Source organism: Triticum dicoccoides, chromosome 7B, assembly GCF_002162155.2.
Source record: "Triticum dicoccoides isolate Atlit2015 ecotype Zavitan chromosome 7B, WEW_v2.0, whole genome shotgun sequence".
Lineage (NCBI taxonomy): Eukaryota > Viridiplantae > Streptophyta > Magnoliopsida > Poales > Poaceae > Triticum > Triticum dicoccoides.
This window is the reverse complement of record NC_041393.1, coordinates 704,417,810-704,444,165: the sequence shown is the minus strand read 5'-3', so window position 1 is coordinate 704,444,165 and position 26,356 is coordinate 704,417,810. Positions and strand designations below refer to the sequence as shown.

The following is a 26,356-nucleotide window of genomic DNA, read 5'->3' as shown; positions in this document are numbered from 1 at the left end:
CTTCTTCCAGCGCCAGGGATCGCGCCAGGCGGTCGATCCGATGGCGGGCATCATTCTCACCGACTCCCTCGCAGCAACCAAGGTAGTCGCCGAGTGTCGGGTGCGCGACAGGCGGCGCGGTGGGATATCTCACCCCGCGAGGCGGAGGAGGAGGCGGTTTGCCTCGTCGTTCCACGACACGAGGGCGGCCTTCTGTGTCACGCTCGATGGAGAGGTGAGTCTGGCTGCGGCTAGCAGCGGCTCCTTGCTTTTCCGCTCCGGGCGCTGCCTGCTGACAGCGTCCGGGAGGTCGCGCCGAGGTCCCGTCGAGGAGGCGTATCGTTGTTTTCCTGGTCGGGTGCTCCAGTGCAGCAGGCGGCCTCATGCTGCTCGCTGGGCGCATGGATGAGCCACTGGACACGCTCCGTCATGTAGCAACGCTCGTCGTCGTCGAGCTTGTCTAGCTCATCTGCTGCCGCCTGGGCAGCTCAAATGTTCTCCGCAGGCGTGGTGTAAAGGGGGTGATCTGCCTTGAACATGCTGGCAATGGTCGCACCATGCTGCCGGGTCGCGCCGACGCGGCTAGGCCCACCAGGAGCTGGCGTGCCGCCGACGGTGCGGTCCATCTCACGCTGGTAGGCTTCGAAAAGGCGTCTCATGCTGGCAAGCCTGTTGGCGCTTTTGACGAGATGAACACGGTGTGCCTCTAATGTATCAGCGTCGGCGTCGGACGGGATGGGGACGGATAGGTCGTGCAGCGCCATCTACAGGGCATCATGGGAGTTTTCGCCGGAGCAGGCGTCATGACTGATGACCAGCACCTCGGTGACGGTGTTGCTACTGCTGTCGGCTCGGAGAAGAGGGTCGTCAATGACCACTACGTTAGTGGGGAAGGCATCAAGCGATGTTTTGTCGGAGTCGACAAGCATCGGGTCGGTGGAGCCAACTGACTCCAAGTCCCCAGCAGGCTCGCTGGCGACGTGGAGCTGGTCGAGGTGGCTAACAAGGCGGTTCTCGGGACAGTCCATGCCTGGGTCGCACGTAGGCTCGTTCGAGAGGCGGACCTCATCGAGAAGATCGGCGAGGCAGCTTGCTGCACAGGCATCGTCGACACCATGCAGCACGTCATGGCAAGCGCCATCGGGCGTGCCGGGCTGGCTACGCTCACTGGGGAGGAAGAGGGTTCCCGTCCAGAGCAGGTCTCCGGACGACGGTGCACCTGGCCCCATGATAACCCACAAGTGTAGGGGATCACAATAGTTTTCGATAAGTAAGAGTGTCAAAACCAACGAGGAGCTAAAGGTAGAATAAATATTCCCTCAAGTTCTATCGACCACCGATACAACTCTACGCACGCTTGGCGTTCGCTTTACCTAGAACAAGTATGAAACTAGAAGTACTTTATAGGACTGATAATAAAGGTTTGCAAGATAATAAAGAACATGTAAATAAAAAGTAGGGGCTGTTTAGATAAAGATGCAATAAAGTACATATAGCGATTATGGAAAAGTGGTGGTAGGAGTAGTGAAATTGTCCCTAAGCAATTGACTATGTTACTAAACCGGTAATCACTATTGCAATTCTATTTGAGGGAGAAGCATAAGCTAACATACTTTCTCTTGTTGGATCATATGCACTTATGATTGGAACTCTAGAAAGCATCTGTAACTTTCATTAAGTTAAAACCCAACCACAGCATTAAAGTATCAAGTCCTCTTTATCCCATACGCAACAACCTACTTACTCGGGTTTGTGTTTCAGTCACTCAAGCAACCCACTATAAGAAAATCATGAACGCATTGCAACACCCTACAGCGGGAATCCCTCACGCTTGCGCGACACGGAGGGCACCATAGGACAGCACCAATAATAAAACATGCAACTCAAACCAATCATAGCAATTCATCAATCACCGATAGGACAACGAAAATCTACTCAGACATCATAGGATGGCAACACATCATTGGAAAATAATATGAAGCATAAAGAACCATGTTCAAGTAGAGGGTACAGCGGGATGAGCGAGAGTGGACCACTGGATATAGAAGGGGGGAGGTGGTGGAGATGTTGGTGAAGACGACGGCGGTGTTGGTGAAGATCGCGATGATGATGATAGCCCCCGGCAGCGCTCCGGCGCCACCGGAAGCAAGGGGGAGAGAGGCCCCCTTCTTCTTCTTCTTCCTTGACCTCCTCCCTAGATGGGAGAAGGGTTTCCCCTCTGGTCCTTGGCTCCCATGGCTTGGATCTATCTCTCTATTTCAGCGTTCTATGATTCTACCCCTTCACCGTTTCCTTTATATCTGGAGATCCATAACTCTGATTGGGGTCTATCTTTCGCCCAGAGTTTTCTTGTAAAATTAGCTTTCTTGCGGCAAAAGAAGAGCGTCAACCGCCTTATTGGTGGCCCACGAGAGTCTAGGGTGTGCCTAGGGGGGAGGGCGCACCCCCCTGTCTCGTGGCCACCTCGGACACTGTTTCGCGTTGATTCTTCCTCCGGAAAATCCCAAATATTCCAAAATAATTCTCCGTCCGTTTTTATCCCGTTTGGATTCCGTTTGATATTGGTTTTCTACGAAACATAAAACATGCAACAGACAGGAGCTGGCACTAGGCACTGGATCAATATGTTAGTCCCAAAAATAGTATAAAAAGTTGCCAAAAGTATATGAAAGTTGAATAATATTGGCATGACAAAAAATTATAGATACGACGGAGATGTATCAGCATCCCCAAGCTTAATTTCTGCTCGTCCTCGAGTAGGTAGATGATAAAAAGATAATTTTTGATGTGGAATTCTACCTATCATAATCTTGATCATATGTCTAATCATGGCATGAATATTAAGACATGAGTGATTCAAAGCAATGGTCTATCATTTGACATAAAAAATGATAATACTTCCAGTGTACCAATAAAGCAATCATGTCTTTTCAAAACAACAAGGCCAAAGCAAGATTATCCCTACAAAATCATACAGTTTGGCCATGCTTCATTTTCGTCACACAAAAATGCTCCCATCATGCACAACCCCGATGACGAGCCGAGCAATTGGTTCATACTTTTTAATGCGCTTCAGCTTTTTCAACCCTCATGCAGTACATGAGTGCAAGCCATGGATATAACACTATAGGTGGAATAGAGTATAATGATGGAGATTATGTGGAGAAGACAAAAAAGGGAGAAAGTCTCACATCGACGCAGCTAATCAACGAGCTATGGAGATGCCCATCAATTGATGTCAATGTGAGGAGTAGGGATTGCCATGCAACGGATGCACTAAGAGTTATAAATGTATGAGAGCTCAACAAAAGAAACTAAGTGGGTGTGCATCCAACTTGCTTGCTCATGAAGACCTAGGGCATTTGAGAAAGCCCATCGTTGGAATATACAAGCCAAGTTCTATAATGAAAATTCCCACTAGTATATGAAAGTGACAACATAGGAGACAATCTATATGAAGAACATGGTGCTACTTTGAAGCACAAGTGTGGAAAAAGGATAGTAACCTTGCCCCCTTTTCTTTCCTTTTTTTTCTTTTTTATTCCGGTGGGCTTGTTTGGCCCCCTTTTTTATTTAGGCTTCTTTGGCCTTTTCTTTTTTTTCTTTTTTTTCTTTTTTTATGTGGCAATGCTCTATAATGATGATCATCACACTTTTATTTACTTACAACTCAATATTACAACTCGATACTAGAACAAAGATGTGACTCTATATGAATGCCTCCGGCGGTGTACCGGGATGTGCAATGATCTAGCATAGCAATGACATCAAAAATGGACAAGCCATGAAAACATCATGCAAAGCAATATGACAATAAATGCTCAAGTCATGTATATGATGATGATGGAAGTTGCATGGCAATATATCTCGGAATGGCTATGGAAATGTCATGATAGGTAGGGATGGTGGCTGTTTTCAAGAAGATATAATCACTACTAGGAAAAGGCCTACTAATGGCGCACCTAATTTGGCCATTAATGGCGCATTAGTGGTGCGCCATTAGTGCCACGCCATTAGTATATTTTACTAATGGCGGACCACTGGTGCGCCATTAGTATCTGGTATACTAATGGCGCACCACTGGATGTGCCATTAGTATATACAACAGTGCGCCATTAGTATGCCTCCCAGGGGGCCATGTATACCCAGGTGCTTTGGCATACTAATGGCGCACAACAACAAGATGCGCCATTAGTAACTATGGCATACTAATGGCGCACTGCTTAATGATGCGCCATTAGTATCCTTTGGCATACTAATGGCGCACTGTGATGTGATGCGCCATTAGTATGAATATTAGTTTTTTTTAATTTTCTGTTTTTTGCACAGGTTACAAAATGTATAATTGGACAAAATATAGACAGCACACATCAACAACAGATTCATCGAATACAATAGAAGATTAGTCTCTGAATACAATTCATCATATTAGTCTCTGAATACAATTCATCATATTAGTCTCCAAATTGAAAAGACCGAACAAAGATAGAACATTATATTACAAGTCTCGAGACCGCGAGTAGCGAGTTTGTCTTCACATTACAAGTCGATGTCGATCATCTAAACTACCATCACATAGAAGAGAGCTGCGGTCATCACGATGAGCATCATCACGATGAAACTCGTCTTCATCCGGTTCCTCCAACGCTCCCTCCCCTCTCCCGCTAGATAACGGGCGTATCTAGATTCGGCCTTGGCCCTAGTGATGTACCCTTTGTAACTGTTACCGCTGAATCGGTGAACCTGTCTCCGACACTCCTCCCAGTCGTCGTAGACTCCGGGAACCTTACCCTTGTACATGACATACGACGGCATCTCTATGCACTAGCCAAACGAAACGTTAGTACCAATTCACAGACAATACATAAGCAATATATAAGTATGCAACAGAACGATCGGAAGAGAAAAGCAAGACATTAATAGCATCGATTACATCTAAGTTGAACGACTCTCGAAACCAAAGAGACATACTACAAGTTCATTAAAGTTTAATTACAACATCACTGCTTTCGACTCGACTCAAGGGACCGGAGCGTGGATGAAGCCGCTGTCTATCATGGGAGTCATGAAAGAACGGGCGTTGTCAGCCTGCAATTGTAGCATTGTGTCGATGTCACTGTTGGACTGTTGATTTCTGAGGTAGAACTACCCCGAGGTACGAAGGACATCTTGATGGGTGATTTCCGCAAACTCCGACTGGATGCGAAAGAATTCTTGTCTGATGTCCACGTCCTGGATTGCCAACACGCTCGGGGCCCAATCTTTGAGTTTACTCGGTAGCAGAAGTTGATGATGGTCCCGTACGATCGCCCGCATGTAATGGATGGCGTATTAGGCACCCTTCTGACCGCCAGGTGGCTGCTTGACGCAGCAGAATGTCGTATTGTGGGAGAACACGTGCTTGCCGTACTTACGAATAGGCCTGGTGAAGGTGCCTCCAGATTTGGCGTAGCCGGGGAGAACATCATCAAGAACCTTCTTGACATTTGTGTAGTCTATGTTCGACTGACGGTCCGGGTCGAAATACGTGGCCATGGAATATTTGGGGCTTAGGAGGATGAGCGTGCAATGTGTGTCACTGCAGAAAACACGGAATGTTAAAAGAAAAACGATCAAAATCTAAGAATTCATATGTTACGGGCCAGTTGAGGGGAGGACTTACTCAGGAAAGTAAGGCACGAGGAAGTTATCCTTATCTTGGTTTGCCAGAATGACGCCTTCGAGGTAAGAACTCACGACTTGCCGGTCCCCAGCGCTGCCCAAGATCTTGGCACGCATGTAGAAGGGGTCGACTATCACGATGTCCGGGGTCTTGTCGCGAATGATCCGCATCTCCATACTCAGCGAAAATAGCCGAACGAAGGTGTAGTGCAGAGGATGAAGGTTCATCAAACCGCAGGACGATCGTACGCCCGATGGAGTTATCCACAAAGCCCTTGCCCTCTGGCACCTTGGCCGCGAAAACCGGGTATGCCACATCCTTCTCTCTGAGACGCCGCTTCTCCAAAGAAAGAACACTGTCATGCAGACTCCACATAGCACCGGTTGCAGCATTGAGCATATTTGTCGGTAGCATCGCCCTACCCGCCTCATGCACCCTCCTCGAGATATCCTCAGGTGAAGGTGACCCGTCCTGAGCACGGATCGTACTCGGTGCCGGCTGGCTCGCACCCTTGTTTGTCTTTCTTTTGCGTGCCTTCTTCTTCTCCTGTAATGGGACCGAGTTCTGCTCACAGACCGCCTTCTTGAGTGTGTTTGGGCTGATAATATTTTGCACCTCGCCTATCTGAGGCTCGGTGAAGTCGGCAGCTGGAGGCGTCTCCTGAGAGCTGAACGGCAGACGACGCCTGTTGCAACTTGGCTTCTCCGTGGTACCAGCTAGATCGTGCACGTCTTTTGTTGGGTTGGGTTCTTGAGAAGGAGGCCCCATGAAGTCGCCATCGTACCCATGTTCGGCAAAGTACTGATCGACGTTGCCAAATGTATCGTCGTCATCGCCGTTCTGATCCTGTGCCATATGCATGTTTGGATCCAGTGGCATAGGGATGTCCGGCACCGTTGCGGCGGTCTTGCCATGGGGCCGACTTGGCGCCGGCACGACCGGCGGTGTTGTCTTTGGGGTGGTGTCCCCCGCCCCCAAACGAATCTGGCTCTTCGGCCAAAGCAGGGGCCAGCTCAGGCAGGCGCTGAGGGTCATCACGTCATCATCGTCGGCCCCGATGGGTTGAATCGAAGGTAACAACTCGTCGCAGCCTGGCAGCACCCGAACCAGTTCAACCCTAAACAAGTTGGGTGGCATCTGGGTACCGTGGAACAAGGGGTTGCCCGGTTGAACGATTTTGCCCTTGGCGACATCGACCAACTCGTTGTTCACGAAGTGCAGGAGAGTGCACGGAACATCGGCGGCGCCCTGCGAAAACATGTAGGGCGTCAGGGATGCCCAGTCAAAGGCAAGGAGATGAAGACCTCGACCGAGAGAGGCTTAATTAGTTACCGTGATGATGGCGTCGAGCTCGGCTAATGTCGAGGCACCGCCAACGGCGGCCGTGCAGCTGACAGAGGGGCCGCTTGCTGCAGAGGTGCCGGCCGGCGTACACCCGGGTGCATTAAGCTCCCATGCCGGCGTCGGAGACACCAATGCCGCCTCCGCCGGAGACAACAATGGCCCCGCCATCGCATTCTGCGAGTTGCTGGCCGTGAAGCTAGGAATCGGGGGCGGCCCCTGTTGGCCGCCCGCAATCCACGCACTCAACCCCTGGATCAAGGTAGGCACAATGGCAGTGATCGTCGCTCCGAGTTGTTGTGGCACTTGCTCTTGGTCAATCTCCGGAATCCGCGCCACCTGTGCCTTGAGTTCTTGAACCTAGCGCGCCTGGCTTTCTGAGCTGGTCCTTTTCTCCTTCCGCACACCAGCGGTATAGTATGACCCCCAACATGGAAAATACATTGGCATGTGAAGAGGTGAAACAATATATGCATCTCCAAGCAGTATCATTCAACATTTTGGACAAACCACTACAAGCAATACTGGATCAGAATGTTTTTTATACATAACTGCTAAAACCCTAGGAGTTAACCGAGCCACCAACAGAATGTGGACTTAAAAAGAGAGAGTCACGGACATTGACATGATACATTTTCATAAAATTAGCTAGTCTTACTTATGGTGCACAAAGGAACAAGTACTGCAATTCACTTAGAAAAAAATGAGCACCGCAAAACAAGAAGACTCGTTTCAGGTAAACGGAAGCTGTCGGCTCCATCAAGTGGAGGCAAAAACAAGTGTAATTGCAAATGAATGCAAACCACGTTAAGACTTAACTGCTAAGGCCTAGTTTGGCAACACGGTTTTTCCAAAACCATGGTAATTGAAAACCTCGGTATTCCAATGTGTGGGCAATGAAAAATTTGGTTTCTAAAAACTGCAGTTTTTCTCAGTTTTAGCAAAACTATAGAGATGTTTGGCAAGTGCAGTTTTTCTTAGTTTCTTGGTTTTGACCACTCGTTGCATGGATAATCCTAGATACAGCTAGCTGAACCAAATTGAGCTATAACAAAGGAGTTATACAACGACGTGATCAGCTTGTGCTAATTAACGGCTGGTGCATGCGGCATGCCTATAGCCTTGTCATGCACGCGAACATCCTCTAGCTCCTAGGATATGTTGTTGAGTAATCTTGTATCTCTGGCCACATGGAATCGATCGGCTAGCTAACTTAGACTGCTGTGTATAACTTTGCTCAGTAACTTAGACTAGTTGAGTACTGTTGAAAATGACAGGTTAAACTGACCTCAAAGTCTGCTAACAAAATCAATACCAACTGATTGATCGCGGCCGGCCAGTTTATAATCAACGGGAACTATAAGATTTAAAAGAAAACCAATTAAATAGGTAGTCGGTAAGTCGATCGGCATAAGCAACGGTTCACACGTCACCTATAGAGGACAGTAAAAGTACACTAATAAAACTCAGGAAAGAAGAAGTAAAAGTACCCTCAAAACAAGTATTAACAGACTAGTATATATATATATATATATATGTTATGTTGGCATAGATACCGTCTGAATGCACCAACAAACCTCCCTTTTACTCCCTCCGTGTATCAAAATATAAGACGCTTATGATAGTGTCTTATATTTTGATGCAGACTAGATGGAGTATTATCCATGGCCTACTTAATTTAGCTCACTGCTGCCATGTGCCAATTACTTAACTTTCTGGTTTTAATCATGTTGGTGTTCCTTCAATCACCATCCCCCCATTCTGACATGCTTTCAACTTCACCATATACTAACTGCACTATTGTTGTTGGCCTGTTGCTGCTCTATCTTATCTATGCAATTTTAACCTTTTTTTGTATTCCCCATCCACATCGTTATTTGACTTGTGTGGCATTTGCACTGGACACACGCATCACTGTGAATTTGTAGTTTTCACTTTAAAGTTTTGGACCTTGGCCTTGATTCCTAGATAGGTGGTCACCGTCGATCCTCGCTCTTTCACCCTTTCTGTCATTTATTTATTTATTTCTACTTCATATCAAAGACTTGCTTCATTTTCAACTGTGTATATGTTGTAATCACATCTCTAGGCTACAGATACACCATCTGTATCATTTCATTTCACCTATCCATGAGTGGGGAACAAGTGTATGTTCAGGTTATAAACACCCTTTATCCAAAAAGATTGTTCCAAAACTGCCTACTGAATTAGCTCACACACTGCTGCCAATTAATCAACTCTCTGATTTTAATCATGTTTGTGTTCCTTCCATGACCCCAATCCTCGTTTCAACCCCACCAAACTAACTGCACTATTGCTATCTATTGCTGCTAATTCAGAACAAATTCAGTGACAGAGGAGGAGCATTCAGGCGGTACCTTGGGTGGGCAGAGAACGAGCTCCCGGGAGGTGGTCGGGGAGGAGCTCCGGGAGGGAGAGGTCGAGGGCGGCGTCGCGAAGGTCGGAGAGGTCGCTGAAGGCGCTGGCGGCGACGGCGCCGGTGAGCCCCAGCAACGAGAGCGCGGCCGCGCGACGGGCCCACGCTGCGGCGCCCTCGTCCGACGGCGGAGGCGGAGGAGGTGGAGGCGGAGCGGCCTTGGGCTTGGGCTGGGCGGAGAGGCACCGGAGGAGGAGCGGGGCGGGCGTCGAGGCGGCGTCGGGGCAGCGTCGGAGCGGCGGGGCAACGGTGTCGGGGCGGCGGGGCAGCGGCGTCGAGGCGGCGGGGCAGCAGCGTCGGGAGAGGAGAGGGGAAGGGGATCGAGGGCGAGGGCGAGGGAGAGAGCGGGGATAGGTTTGTGCCAGGGAGGAAGTATGGATGGAGGCACAATACTAATGGCGCACCACACCTCGGTGTGCCATAAGTACATCCATACTAATGGCGCACCTCGCCCTGGTGCGCCATTAGTAATTTTTTTTGATTTCTGCTCGAGCCAACAGGTTATTTTCCACCTGACTTGATCCACATTAAGCTCCCTCTACTAGCTCGACTGGTCAGCAGCCAGTTCTCACACCAGGAGGTCCTGGGTTTGATTCCCAGGCTCCACAATTTTTTTATGCATTTAAAATGCTGTTTGATACTTATTTGTGTTTAAATATGTTCAAACTTGTTTAAATCATAACAGTAATATTTTTTTTATAAGACAGTAATAATTTTTTTTAAATATCATCAAACAGTAATGCCGGTGGAGCGGGGCAGGGTGCGGGTGGTGCAGGGGATCGGCAACGGCGGTTGAGTAGGGGAGGGGTGCGGGGGGTCGGCGGCGGCAGTTGAGTAGGGGAATCGAGGGTGCGGGGGGTCGGCGGCGGCGGCCGGTGGACCGGGGGGTTCTCGGCGGCGAGAGGGACCGGATCTGGCGAGGTGGGATAGGGATCGAGATGGAGGGGGATCGAGATCGAGTGTCCATGAAATTTAAAAATATTCATGATAGTTCAAAAAGTTCCCATGAAATACAATCGAGAAATGAAGGCTACGATTTAAATACAATCGATCTTAGCTAGCTATCTGTTCACAATCTTCTTGCCCTTCTTTTTCGCAAATGGAGTTCTCCTGTGGAACGGACGTCCTTTAGGTAGGGTGGTCCTGCTTCTTCTTGTGGTGTATGCTGCTACTTCATCATCGTCGTCATGTTCGATCCTCGGGTCGCCGTACTTGTCGAAGTCTTGCTCGTTGGCTACCCCATCCATTCCGATGATCTTCCTTTTGCCTCTCCTCACGACAACACGACTGGGCTTTGACGGGTCGGTAATGAAGAAGCATTGGTCAACTTGGGAAGCCCCTACCCATGGCTCATTTTTCGCGGTGACGTTTGCGCCCGCGGTCTTGGATTTGGCTTCGGGTATAACCATGGTGGTGAAATACCGGCCTTCTTTTAGGACGCTCTTCGCCCATCTGACACGGAACATCGGGACCTTCTCTCCAGCGTAGCTCAGCTCCCAGATCTCCTCGATCCTTCCGTAGTATCTGTCCTTGTCATTACCGGTGTAGGATTCCATCGTTACCCCGGAGTTCTGATAACCATCGCTCTTCATGTCCTTGGCCTCAGTGTAGAATGTGTAGCCGTTGATATCGTATGCCTCATAGGTCATCAGGTTGTGCTCGGCGCCCTGTGACAAGGCGAATATGAGTTGGTCTTCCGCGGAAGAATCCTCATGTAAAGGGTACGACAGAAGCTTCTGTTTGAACCAACGCGTGAAACATGAGTTGTGCTCTTTGATTATATCTCCGTTCGTCCTCTGTTGGCCTCGGTCATTGTACGTCTTCTTAATAAAGGTTTTGTGCTCTACCACCCAAGGATCGACCACATCTATGTGTTGTAGCGCAACTAGGTTTGCTCTTTGAAAGTCGGTGAGTCGACCCTCTAAGTCGACATGCATTTCGCGGCGACCCTCACGGTGACCCCGTCCAGCGAGCCTGCCGAGGTGCCTGTTGACGGGCAGACCAACGGGGTTCTCAACGCCTAGATAATTCGTGCAGTAGGAGATGCACTCTTCAGTCAGAAAGCCCCTGGCTATACTTCCCTCTGGACGTGACATGTTGCGAACGTATCCTTTGATGACACCATTCATCCTTTCGAACGGCATCATGCTGTGCAGGAACGTCGGCCCAAGTTGGATGATATCCTCCACTATATGGACCAGCAGATGCACCATAACGTCGAAGAATGCAGGCGGGAAGTACATCTCATGCTCGCATAGTATCACCACGATCTCTTCCGGTAGCCTTCTGAGTTGCCTCACGCCAATCGACTTCCGAGAGATGACGTCGAAAAAGTTGCATAGGCCAAATAGCGTTTCACGGACGTGCGCGTCTATGATCCCACGGATTGCAACTGGAAGTATCTGCGTCATCAGCACGTGACAGTCGTGAGACTTCATCCCACTGAACTTCTGCTTCGCTGGGTCTAGGTATCTGCTTATCTTCCCCGCGTAACCGTAAGGAAGTTTTACTCCTAGGAGGCAGGTGAAAAACTGCTCGATCTCCTCCTGAGTTAGAGTGAAGCACGCGGGAGGGTAGTCATTTCCGGTCTTCTTGGCCTTTTTGCCTTTGCGACGACTTACTGTGTCCTGCTTCGCCTCATAATCATCATCATCATCATCATCATCATCATCATCATCATCATTAGCGTGAAGCTCCTGCCTGATGCCCATTGAGAAGGGTACCAAGCAGACTCTCGCACACGTTCTTCGTGATATGCATGACATCAAGGCTGTGAGGCACGCGGTGGATCTTCCAGTACGGCAAGTCCCAGAAAACAGACCTCGTTTTCCATACCTTCAGCAGCGGCTCTAGCGCCTTTCGCTTCTTTCCCGGCTCTGGTGCCTTTTGCTTCTTTCCCGGCAGTGGGCAGTCTTTCCAATTTTTCAACAGCTTGTCTATTTCCTCGCCGCTCCTCGTACACGGGCGTTTTTGGGGTTCGGTTTCACCATCGAACAGATCCTTGCGTTTCCTCCACGGGTCATCGTCGCGAAGCCTCCTTCGATGTCCCATGAACACGGTTTTCGAAGACCCGGGATCTCTATCTAGCTGGCGATACGTTGTGTCATCCATGCACCTTACGCATCCAGAAAATCTATGGACTACCTGCCCCGCGAGATATCCGTAACCGAGATAGTCGTGCACCGTCGTGAGCAGTGCGGCTCTCATAGGGAAATATTCTTTCTCTGCGGCGTCCCACGTATTAGCTGGCATTTTCCACAGCGTGTCAAGCTCCTCTTTCAGCAGCCCCAGATACAGATTGATATCGTTCCCTGGTTGTTTCGGCCCTTCAATTAGCATACTCATGTGAATGTACTTCCTCTTCATGCACAACCAGGGGGGAAGGTTGTACATCCACACAAACACAGGCCAGGTGCTATGTGTGCTTCTCTTGCTGCCAAACGGATTGACTCCATCGGTGCTCGCGCCCAGCACGATGTTCCTTGGATCGTTCCCAAATTCTGGGTCTTCGAAGTTCAACGCTTGCCACTGGCTCGCATCCTTAGGGTGACTCAGCATCTTGTCTTTTTTATCTATCTCTGGATCATTTGCGTCATCTTCTCGCTTCTTCTCCTCCCTATCCGCGTGCCAACGCAGGAGCTTTGCTACCTTAGGGTCCGCGAAATACCGCTGCAGACGAGGAGTGATCGGAAAATACCACACCACTTTTCAAGGAGCTTTCTTCCTCTTCTTGTATCGAGTGATGCCGCACACTGGACATATGGTAGACTCCGCGTGCTCATCCCGATAAATGATGCAATTGTTCATGCACACATGATTTTCTTTGCCTCCTCCAAACTGGTCGGGCACTTGTTCCCCTTGGGAAGACGTTCGTGCCAGAATGACATGTTCTCGTCGAAGCATGCGTCGGTCATTTTGTGTTTTACCTTCATCTCCAGAGCCATGAGCGTTATTTTCAGGCAGGTATCCTCGGGCCTGCATCCTTCATACAATGGAGTAACCGCATCGACCTCAAGTTGATCTATCTTGGCTTTCTCTCGGGCGGTAGCTCTTGCGTTATCCGTCTGCTTGAGAAGCAGCTCTTGAATATGAGGGTCCTGCACCCAGCCCATCGATGGTCCAGCGTCGTCTACTCCGCCGGCATCATCATCTTCATGATCATGCCCGTCGTCTGCTCCGACATCTTCCTCATCATCATGTCCTGCATCTTCTACATGATGACTGTGTACAGCATCACCGTCGTGATCATCTCCTGGGGATTCTTCGTCTTCTCGCCCGCCCGAGCCGCGGTGGTTGTCTTGCTGCCCTTCCTCATTTCTTGCCCGGCCCCCATGGACGACTTCGTAGTCATCTTCATCACCTTGCCACCGATAGCCATCCATGAAACCACGCAAGAGCAGGTGGTCCCGCACCTGCCGGAATCCGGGTCCGCAATAAGGCTCTTCAGCTTGCATCTTCGACACGGACATCTTATCTCTGTCTCGTTCTTTTGAAGCATCTCGGCCTTCGCGGACCTCAAAAACCTATTCACGATGCCTTCGGTCATCGTGTGGACCATGGTCGCCTACGAGGTAGAGCAAAACAATATTTTAGAACCAAGAAAAAATTTGGCATGACTTTCCATAAAAATAGGAGCAAAAAGAATGCTTAATGCCAAAATTCTCGCCGAAACGGAAATGAATCAACATTCCGGCAAAATATTGGCAACTATCGCATTTCAAATACTGGTACACCTCCAAACACAAACACATATGCAACACCACAAACATATGCAACTCCACGAACATACATAGATCTAGCTAGGCCATAAAAAGTGCATGTGCACATTATTGTAGGGAGAACAACATAAATATAGCTTCCCCCCTTACTTACCTATCAAAACAAGGTAATTTAACCACTTAATTTGAATGAATCTATGGTGGAAATGAGGTGAAAAAGAGGAGGCACCCGAGACAAGGAGGAGGTGGAGAGAATGAAGTGGGGAGAAAGTGAGTGTGGGTAGGAGAGGCTGTCCAAAATATCTTGTTGCTGCCCACTTACTAATGGCGCACCAGCACTAGATGCGCCATTAGTAATCCAGGTTACTAATGGCGCACCTTCTGGCGGTGCGCCATTAGTAGTTTTGCAAAAAAAAACATACTAATGGCGCACTGTTCTACAGTGCGCCATTACTAGTTTAAACTAGTAATGGCGCACGGTTGAACAGTGCGCCATTAGTAGTATTGCAAAAAAAGGAATAAAAAATATAATAAAAAACAACATTAGTGGCGCACTTTCCGACGGGTGCGCCATTACTAGTTACAACTAGTAATGGCGCACTGTGTCCGGATGCGCCATTAGTATGTTTGGGCAGGCGCACTAGTTCAAAAAAAATTGATACTAATGGCGCACCTTGGGCCAGGTGCGCCATTAGTAGTTTCAACTCTAATGGCGTATCAGAAGGTGGTGGGCCATTAGTATATACTAATGGCGCACCCCTTGTCTGGTGCGCCATTAGTGTCAATCCCATCTATAGCCCTTTTTCTAGTAGTGAATGAGGCTTATGTGTGATAGAGCGTATCGTATCACGGGGTTTTGATGCACCGGAGAAGTTTGCACCAACTCTCAAGGTGAGGAAGGGCAATGCACGGTACCGAAGAGGCTAGCAATGATGGAAAGGTAAAAGTGCATATAATCCATGGACTCACGTTAATCATAAAGAACTCATATACTTATTGCAAAAGTTTATTAGACCTCGAAGCAAAGTACTACTACGCATGCCCCTAGGGCGATAGATTGGTAGGAAAAGACCATCGGTCGTCCCCGACTGCCACTCATAAGGAAGACAATCAAAGAAACACCCCATGCTTCAAATTTGTCACACAACGGTTACCATACGTGCATGCTACGGGACTTGCAAACCTCAACACAAGTGTCTCTACAATCCACAACCACCCACTAGCATGACTCTAATATCACCATCTTTATATCGCAAAACTATTGCAAGGAATCAAACATAGCATATTCAGCGATCTACAAGTTTATGTAGCATTTTATGACTAACCAGGTGAATGACCAGTTCCTATCATCTCTCTAAATAGATATAAGTGAAGCAAGAGAGTTTAATTCTTTCTACAAAAGATATGCCCATGCTCTAACAATTATAAGTGAAGCAAAAGAGCATTCTACAAATGGCGGTTTTCTATGTGAAGAGAAACAGGGAATCCAAACTTCAAATGATATAAGTGAAGCACGTGAAGCATTCTATAAAGCCATACTCGAAAGATTTAAGTGAAGTGCAATGAGAATTCCATAAATCAACCAAGGACTATCTCATACCAGCATGGCGCATAAAAGAAAAATGAAAACTAAATGCATAAGACGCTCCAAGACTTGCACATAATGCATAAACGAAACGAATACGAGAACATACCGATACTTGTTGAAGAAAGAGGGGATGCCTTCCCGGGCATCCCCAAGCTTAGATGCTTGAGTCTCCTTGAATATTTACTTGGGGTGCCTCGGGCATCCCCAAGCTTGAGCTCTTGCCTCTCTTTCTTTTCCTTATATCGAGACATTCTCTATTAGACACTACATCCACACAAAACTTCAACAGAAAACTCGGTAAAATCCGTTTGTATAATAAAAAAATCACCACTCTAAGTACTGTTGAAAACTTTTGTTTTTGCATTGTGTCTACTGTAATATAACTTTTTCATGGCTTAATCCACTGATATAAATTGATAGATTCATCAAAACAAGCAAACTATGCATCAAAAACAGAATCTATCAAAAACAGAACAGTCTGTAGCAATCTGAACATCCACCATACTTCTGTTATACAAACAATTCTACCAAAATTAGGAACAATAAACAAGTTGTACAGCAAGACATTGCAAAAGGAATCAGACCCACTTGACGTTCCAGTTAAAAATGTAAAATGAGCACTACAGCCAAAGTTTCTGCCCTGCACCGTACAAACCAACAAGCATTGTAAACATCCTAAAGGGAAAAATTGGCAAAAAAAATTTATAGTACAATGGAATTGTACAAGGGGATAATTATTTTTGATGGAAAGTTTCTGTAATCAAGATTCACCAAGTTTCCGTGAGCATGAACAAAGTTCAAGGAGCTCTCCCACTTCAACAATGCTTATCTCTCTCACTTTCACTTTCCTTTTTGAAAAGTTTTTAGGTTCCCTTTTTATTTTATTTTGTTTTTAAACTATATGAAAGCACTCAACAGAAATAAATGACTTTTTTAAAGCAATTAAGCTAGCCATATAGTGCTCAAGTAATGAATCCACCCGGATCCCAAGGTATATCAAAGCCAATTTTAATTAACAATGATTTGTGATTTAGTAGTGAGCACAAAGTAACATATATCATGCAACAACGAAGTCTAACTCTCTTCCTATGCATCGGCATGTCATAAAAGAACAATTAATGCACACAAAGTAAAGGCCAATGCATAGTATAAACAGTTTCTTGCAATTCTATCGTATTGGAAACATAGAGAGGTGGAGATAAAGTTCCTCTCTCATAATAATTGCAAGTAGGAGCAGCAAGCACATGCATATTATATTCATCAAAATCATCATGTGAAATGGTAAAAGGCAACCCATCAATGTAATCCTTAATAAGCACAAACTTCTCCGATATAGTGTAGTTGGGAGAATTCAAAAAGATAATAGGACTATCATGCGTGGGTGCAATAGCAAAAATTTCATGTTTAACATAAGGAACTATAGAAAGTTCATCTCCATAAACATAATTCATATTGGCATCTTTGCCACAAGCATAACAAGCATCATCAAAAAGGGATATTTCAAGAGAATTAACGGGATCATAGCAATCATCATAGCAATCATCTTTCGGTAAGCACGAAGGGGAATTAAACAATGTATGAGTTGAAGAGTTACTCTCATTAGAAGGTGGGCACGGGTAGCTAATCCGCTCTTCCTCCTTTAATTCTTCGATTTCCTCATCATCTTTTTCATCCAATGAGCTCACAGTTCCATCAATTTCTTCTTCCATAGCTTCCTGCAACATATTAATCTCTTCTTGGACAGCGGAGAATTTCTTCATAAAAGCATTGATATAGTAATTGTATTCATAATTTTCATAGCAATATCTAAGTATAGCAATATTTTCTGGTCTATAAACTGAACCATCAAAATCGTCAAACGCTTTAAACATAGATTCAATCTCATAAGCACCCATAAAAGCAACAAATTCTTCTATTTGTTCCACATCATAGTAATCATATCTACCATTAACATAAGAAGCTAAGGTTTCATTATCATTGAATTTGCATGAAAAGGGAAGGTGTGGATCCTTCATCCAGAGCAACAAGTATAATCATGCATCACGCATAGTTGACGAGCATTCCAACGCAAAATAATAAATTGATCCCGTAATAGTTTCCCTTTTTGTGTCGAGCGATAATCCATAAAATATTCACGTTGATCCAATGTGTCTTCCATTATAAAGTTGAATGGGGTTTTCTCAGGATTATCAAAATAGTACATAATATCTTTCACATAATGAGAATCGGGGTTTTTAGGAGTTACCCCTTCTATATGAGTAGCAAGTACCTCTAATTTTTTTGGTATTTTGTGTTCCTTATCCATAACTAAAGATAGAGAACAACTAAGAACAGCAAATAAAAATTACTTAGTGATAGAGCAAACAAGAACACATGAGAATATTCACCCCACGCTATGACTCCCCGACAACGGTGCCAGAAAAAAGTCTTAATAACCCACAAGTGTAGGGGATCGCAACAGTTTTCGATAAGTAAGAGTGTCAAACCCAACGAGGAGCTAAAGGTAGAATAAATATTCCCTCAAATTCTATCGACCACCGATACAACTCTACGCACATTTGACGTTCTCTTTACCTAGAACAAGTATGAAACTAGAAGTACTTTGTAGGAGTGATAGGAAAGATTTGCAAGATAATAAAGAACATGTAATAAAAAGTAGGGGCTGTTTAGATAAAGATGCAATAAAGTAAATATAGCGAGTATGGAAAAGTGGTGGTAGGAGTTGTGAAATTGTCCCTAAGCAATTGACTATGTAACTAAACCGGTAATCACTATTGCAATTCTATTTGAGGGAGAGGCATAAGCTAACATACTTTATCTTCTTGGATCATATGCACTTATGATTGGAACTCTAGCAAGCATCCACAACTACTAAAGATTCATTAAGGTAAAACCCAACCATAGCATTAAAGTATCAAGTCCTCTTTATCCCATATGCAACAATCTACTTACTCGGGTTTGTCTTTCAGTCACTCACGCAACCTACTATAAGCAAATCATGAACGCATTGCAACACCCTACAGCGGGAATCCCTCATGCTTGCGCGACATGGAGGGCACCATAGGACAACACCAATAATAAAACATGCAAGTCAAACCAATCATAGAAATTCATCAATCACCGACAGATAACGAAAATCTACTCAGGCATCATAGGATGGCAACACATCATTGGAAAATAATATGAAGCATAAAGCACCATGTTCAAGTAAAGGGTACAGCGGGATGTGGGAGACTGGACCGCTGGATATAGAAGGGGAAAGGTGATGGAGATGTTGGTGAAGATGACGACGGTGTTGGTGAAGATCGCGGTGATGATGATGGCCCTCGGCAGCGCTCCGGCGCCACCGGAAGCAAGGGGGAGTGAGGCCCACTTCTTCTTCTTATTCCTTGACCTCCTCCCTAGATGGGAGAAGGGTTTCCCCTATGGTCCTTGGCTCCCATGGCTTTGGAGGGGCGAGAGCCCCTGCGAGATTGGATCTACCTCCCTGTTTCTGCGTTCTGTGATTCTACCCCTTCACCGTTTCCTTTATATCTGGAGATCCGTAACTCCGATTGGGGTGCATCTTTCGCTCAGATTTTTCTTGTAAAATTAGCTTTCTTGCGGCAAAATAAGAGCATCAACCGCCTTACGGGTGGCCCACGAGAGTCCAGGGCGCACCCAGGGGGGAGGGCCCGCCCCCCTGTCTCGTGGCCACCTCAGACACTGTTTCGCATTGATTCTTCCTCCGGAAAATCCCAAATATTCCAAAATAATTCTCTCTCCGTTTTTATCCCGTTTGGATTCCGTTTGATATTGGTTTTCTGCGAAACATAAAACATGCAACAGACAGGAACTGGCACTGGGCACTGGACCAATATGTTAGTCCCAAAAATAGTATAAAAAGTTGCCAAAAGTATATGAAAGTTGAATAATATTGCCTTGGAAGAATAAAAAATTATAGATACGACGGAGACGTATCACCCCAAGGTGGGCGCCAAATGTTGGGTGGTAGGTGCGACATATTCCAACGGGTGGCTTATCGTTGTGGGAGCCAGTAAGACATCGCCGGTGCCTTGAAACGGGATAAGGCGAAGACATGCATGCCGGCGAATCTTACCCAGGTTTGGGGCTCTTCGTGGAGATAGCACCCCTAGTCCTGCTTATCGGCGGTCTCCGCATGATTACTAGATCGAGATGAGTAGCTACAAGAGGATCCTTGAGCTGTTTGGCCAGAGGAAGAAGAAGGGCAAGGCTAGCTCTCTCTTTCTCTCTATGTGATGTCTAAAATCTCTCAGAGATCAACCCTTTGCATGGGTGCCCTGGGGGGTTCATATAAGCCTACCCCCCAAGGGTACAATGGCAATCTGACTAGGTGTGGGTCCAAGCCGTCAGGGTCTGTTGCTGTCGGCTTCTCCGCCGACAACTTGGGCCCGCCGACTGGTGGGTCCCGCCGGCTGCTGGTTACTGTTGCCTTACTCTTGGTAACGAGGGCTTTGTCAGGGAAAGCATGGCTACTGTGCCGCTGCCTGGCGGGCTTTCCCTGTAGCCTTACTCCGTCTTGTCTGCTTAATGGCACACAAACTTCCAGGGCGGGAGTGGGCCGGCTGCTAAGAGTCGGCTCTCCCCTAAGCCGACTGGTGAAGCTTGGCCGCCTTCCTTATCTCTCTGGCCGTAGGGGCCCGCCGCCTGCGGGCCGTACTGACAGTCCGTCGTGGGTGATGTCATGGTCAACGTGGCAACATTGTCGCGTCGAACGGGGAGTGGCTGCCCCATACGGCGCACTGTGGCCATGCTTTCCCCCGGATTCGGCGGTGGCAGGCTTCACTGTAGCCACGCCCCGTCTTATCGCCGTTATGCGGGTGCAGGTTCAGAGGGTGTGAGCCGGGTTGCCTGCTAGGAGTCGACTGTCTGATGGCCGGCTGCTAGGAGTCGACCTTTGTTGACAGAGGTTACAGAGCCTTGCCGCCTTCAAGCAGCCGGCCGATTGGATAGCCGGCCAGGAGAAGGCGGCCCTGCGTCTTGGATATTGGATGGCGCCACCAGCCCGATATTTTTCAAAGAGCCAGGGGGAGCTGGTTAGGCTACCCGTGGCAATTTACTCCGACAAATAACATCAGAGGGGGTGCACTAGGTGGGCACAACCCACCTGGGCGCGCCAGAACCCCGAGGCGCGCCCTGGTGGGTTGTGGTCCCCACATGGGCCCCCTCACTTATCTCTTCATCCCACATCATCACCTACCTCCAGAAAAAAAATCACCATTGCTCTCAAACCCGCGGATTTCGATCTCTTTGCTCAGAGCTCCGTTTCTAAAATTGTTTCGGGGGATTGTTGCTTGGTATGTGACTCCTCTGTTGGTCCAATTAGTTTTTTCTTTAGTGGTTTATATTTTGAATAATTAGTTACTCTTGGTGCTGCTGTAGATGAGATTGCATGTTGAATTCTTATTGTTCTAAGTAGTTTGAATGCTTGTTATAGCCTCTATTTATCCTTATGAGTAGTTGCTATCAATCTTGTGAAGTTTTGTTGAGAAAAAATTTGTGGACTAAAATTTTTAGGAAAAAGATGAGTATCTTTAGGAATTTCGCTTCCAATAAGAACTCCAAGGGAGTTATTGGGGAGTCTTCTGATAGTGATGTCCACACCCGAAGAATGGAGGAGGTACGGCCGTGCGAATGGCCGCATAACCCATTCATGGAAGGGGCCGGAATCCTTCAGGAGTTTGCACAATATGCTGCTAATGCCGGCCTCACCGACTTCATCACAACTGAATGTGAACAGTATCATCTTCTCACAGTTCCTTTGCGGAAAGTTTTCATTTCTTAGTTAGGAATAATCCCCCTGAGGTGCAGTTTAACTAAGTGCTGAACCCCATTAGATACCGCTTACTGAATTTTGTGACATATGCTTGCTCCCTTCTGATGGTGGATTAGTAGAGCCTAGGCCCGTGGAGTTTGATGGTTTTTACCGTACTCTAATAGTGGGGGATGAGAGAGAGGTGTCAGGTGTCACCGCCACTAGCCTACACTTTCCTGTTGTGCATTATTTTGCTCTATTCATTATGACGTGTTTGCTTGCTAGAGAGAAGGTAGGTGTACTCAGTGCCCCAAACTTTGCTATTTTACACCGTGCACTTTAGGCGACAACACTTATAGCTTGGGAGCTATTGTGGCACATTGCCTCCAATTTAACAGATCCAATGGTAAAATACAGGGTGGCATTTATGCTACTCGCCTAGCGAGTCACTTTAATGTCCTGATACGCGATCATGATTATCCCTTTCCCAGGGTTTACCTAGATAGCGTGGCTATGGCTCACCACAACTTTATTGATAGAGAGGACACCACTATGGATGTTCCTTATAACTTGGTCTTTGGTGAGATTACCCGTGATGTTATTCCTTTCCCTACACCTGCTTCGTCTGATCCTATTGCCAGTGGCGGATACAGGATTATGCCTGAGGACATTGTTGCCTATCGGAACAACCTAGTTGAGGCACAGGCGGAGCCTCAGCAGTGGGATCCTCAGGTGCCCTCTCCGCAGCACTTCAACGTGGGACCTGATGGCTTCTTTGAGTGGTGATTACCAAGTTAGGCCAAAAGCCTAAGCTCAGAGGAGTACGTATTTCCATCGAGATTAAATTCATGATCACACATTTCATTCCAGTTGTCGGTGTCCACACTTTTTCATTGTATTATCCATGTTAGATTTATTTTCTTGCCTTCTTCTTGTGTGTTTGAAAAACTTTGGGAAAACTCAAAAAGATTTCCTTGTTCTTCTTTTACTTGCTGGGAGCTTTCCCATGTAAATAGTTTTTCTCGTTTTGGCTTTCTCTTTTATTTGCTTGTTCAAGAAAAACCAAAAACTCCAAAAATATTTCAATGTGTTTCTCTAAATTTCTTTTCTTTTTATGGAGTCGTACCAAGGATAAGATCATGATGAAAATGTTGAGTGGCTCTCATATGTATTATTGTTGATATAACAAAGAGACCATATTACTTTGTCTTCTACTTTTGAATAAAATGTTTGCAAATTCCAGCTTATTCCATGGCACTCTTGCACTATTATTATTTTCATATCGTTCGGTCGTGCAAGTGAAAGGCAATAATGACAACATTTGATGAACTGGTTGTGGCAGAGAGAAACGGGTATGAACTCAACTTGTTCTGTTTTTTGTAAACATGTTTAACCTAGTATCCATGATTCAGCCTATTATGATTAAACACGTTTGCAATGACAATTAGAGATTATAGTTTCTCATGACATGCTTAAGTAGCTAGGAGTGGATAATGATTTATCTTGGATATCAACATTGCATTAAAATGATTGTTATGTAGTATGATCATATAGTATCCTCCTCTGAATGTTCGAGTGGCTTGACTTGGCACATGTTCATGCATTTAGTTGAATCAATAACCAACATAACCTATATGATATTTATGTTCATGGTGTTCATATCCTACTCGTGCTAGTATTCAATGTTACTTCTGCATAATGCATGTTCATGACTGTTTTCGCTCTCTAGCTGGTCGCTCTCTAGCATTCACCTGTACTAAGCGGGAATTCTGCTTGTGCACCAAAACCCTGAAACCCAAGTTAATCCATATGAGTCCACCATACCTACCTATATGCGGTCTTACCCTGCCGTCCTAAGTAAATTTGCATGTGCCACCTCTAAAAACTTCAAATAAATATCCTTTTTGTGTGCCTGAATTGTTCATAGAGCGACATGAGGTAGTCAGTATCTTCCATGCTAAGCGGTTTATTCTCATGATGAGTGTTTATTCACTCATTCTTTCTTGAGAGGGGCGGTAATATGGATTCTATTGGGAACATAGCATGCAATTTAAAAAATTCCAACGCACACGCAAGATCTATCCATGGAGATGCATAGCTATGAGAGGGGAGAGCATCTTCATACCCTTGAAGATCGCTAAGCGGAAGCGTTTATCAATGCGGTTGATGTAGTCGTACACCTTCACGATCTGTTCTGATCAAGTACCGAACCTACGACACCTCCGTGTTCAACACACGTTCACCTCAATGACATCCTCGCTTTCTTGATCCAGCAAGACGGGCGAAGTAGTAGATGAGTTCCGGCAGCACGACGGCATGGTGACGGTGTTGGTGAAGAACAATCTCCGCAGGGCTTCGCCAAGCACAATGGAAACTATGACAGAGGATAAACTAGACGGTACGGGGTTGCCGACACACGGCTTGGTGATTCTTGATCTGTCTTGGGTGCTAGCCCTGCCCCTCTATTTATATGTTGAGCCCTGGGGTTGAAACATGGAGTAAAAGCCTCCTCAAAGTCGGGTTTGCCCTAAAGGCAAGAGTCCTTCTCGGACTCCAGGACTAGACGCCAGCATTCCCGGCGTCTACCCCCTAGATGCCGGGGTTCCTAGCATATAGGCTCTAGTCTCCACAAAACTTCCTTTTGCACTTTCCAAAAACCTCGTGGGCTTTCCCCTTTGGCCCAAATAAAGTCTTCTCATACCCAAACATTTCGGGAAACATCCGGAACCCCTTCCGATGAACTCCGGAACCCTTCCAGAGACCAAACACTATTATCCCATATACCAATCTTTACCTCCGGACCATTTCGGAGCTCCTCGTTATGTATGTGATCTCATCCGGGACTCTGAACAACATTCAGTCACCAACATACATAACTCATACAATACTATATCGTCAACGAACGTTAAGCATGCGGACCCTATGGGTTCGACAACTATGTAGACATGACCGAGACACCCCTCCGGTCAATAACCAATAGCGGAACCTGGATGACCATATTGGCTCCTAAATATTCTATCTTTATCGGTCGAACCTTATGACAACATACGTAATTACCTTTGTCCATCGGTATGTTACTTGCCTGAGATTCGATCGTCGGTATCTTCACACCTAGTTGAATTTCGTTACTGGCAAGTCTCTTTACTTGTGACGCCCCCGATTCAATCGTACACTAATCATACACACAAACGTGTACGATCAAGATCAGGGACTCACGTGAAGTTATCACAACACAACTCTAAAATAAAATAAGTCATACAAGCATCATAATACAAGCCAGGGGCCTAGAGGGCTCAAATACAAGTGCTCGATCATAGATGAGTCGGTGGAAGCAACAATATCTAAGTACAGACATAAGTTAAACAAGTTGCCATAAGATGGCTAGCACAAACTGGGATACAGATCGAAAGAGGCGCAGGCCTCCTGTCTGGGATCCTCCTAAACTACTCCTGGTCGTCGTCAGCGGCCTACGCGTAGTAGTAGGCACCTCTAGTGTAGGAGGAATCATCATCGACCGTGACGTCTGGCTCCTGGGCTCCAACGTCTGGTTGCAGCATCCGAGAGGAAGAGGGAAAAAGGGGGAAAGAAGGAGCAAAGCAACCATGAGTACTCATCCAAAGTACTCGCAAGCAAGGATCTACCCTACATATGCATGGGTATATGTGTAAAGAGGCAATATCGATGGACTGAACTGCACAATGCCAGAATAAGAGGGGGATAATCCTATCGAAGACGACACTTCTGGCAGCCTCCGCCTTGCAGCATGTACAAGAGAGTAGATTGAAGTCCTCCAAGTAGCATCACATAGCATAATCCTACCCCACGATCCTCCCCTCGTCGCCCTATGGGAAAGCAATCACCGGGTTGTCTCTGGAACTTGTCTGGGTGTGTTTTATTAAGTATCCCGTTCTAGTTGTCATAAGGTAAAGGTACAACCCTGGGTTGTCCTTTTATCGAGCGACACGGCTATTCGAATAGATAAACTTCCCTGCAGGGGTGCACCACATTTCCCAACACAGTCGATCCCCTTTGGCTGTTCACACTTTCCTGGGTCATGACCGGCCTTGGAAGATCAACACGTCACAGCCCTACCTAGGCACAACAAAGAGGTCAACACACCGGTCTAAATCCAATGCGCGCAGGGGTCTGGGCCCATCTCCCATTGCACACCTGCATGTTGCGTACGCGACCGGAGAGCGGACCTAGCAACCTCCATTACAAAGGAAGTTGTGTTACGCGGTCCAACCCGGCGCGTGCCGCTCAGTCGCTGACGTCGACAAGGCTTCGGCTGATACCACACGTTGAGTGCCCATATCTGTTCCCGTGTAGTTGGTTAATGCGTATAGGCCAGTCGCCAGACTCAGATCAAATACCAAGATCTCATTAAGCGTGTTATTTTAAAGTAACCGCGGACACCAACCAGGGCCACGCCCACCTCTCTCCTAGGTGGTCTCAACCAGCCCTGTCGCTCCGCCACAAAGTAACAGTCGGGGACCGTCGGGAACCAAGGCCCACCTCTGCCGGGATGGAGCCACCTGTCCTTTCAGCCCCCACATCAGAATCACTTGCAGGTACTCTATGAGCTGACCCGACTTTAATCACCATCAGTAGTATGTATGTATGTATAGTATATGCCCGTTATCACCTCCCGAGTGATCACGGCCCGATAGTATAGCATGGCAGACTGACAAGAATTTAGGGCCACAAATGATAAACTAGCATCGTATACTAAGTATTTAGGATTGCAGGTAAGGTATCAAGAGATGTAGCAACAATGACAGGCTATGAAACAGAATAGGATTAATCGAAAGAGTAACATGCTATACTACTCTAATGCAAGCAGTAGAGAGAAGAA

At 46.7% G+C, this 26,356-nt stretch overlaps 1 protein-coding gene across 1 annotated transcript in view; it reads left to right on the top strand.

The window, feature by feature from the left end:
* Nucleotides 1-782: 782 nt before the first annotated feature.
* LOC119339460 overlaps nt 783-26,356 on the top strand; it is an 87,435-nt gene continuing 61,861 nt past the window's right edge. The window contains exon 1 of the mRNA XM_037611511.1: nt 783-885. Within this exon, the coding sequence (XP_037467408.1) occupies nt 783-885 (103 nt within the window). The remainder of the gene's footprint in view (nt 886-26,356) is intronic.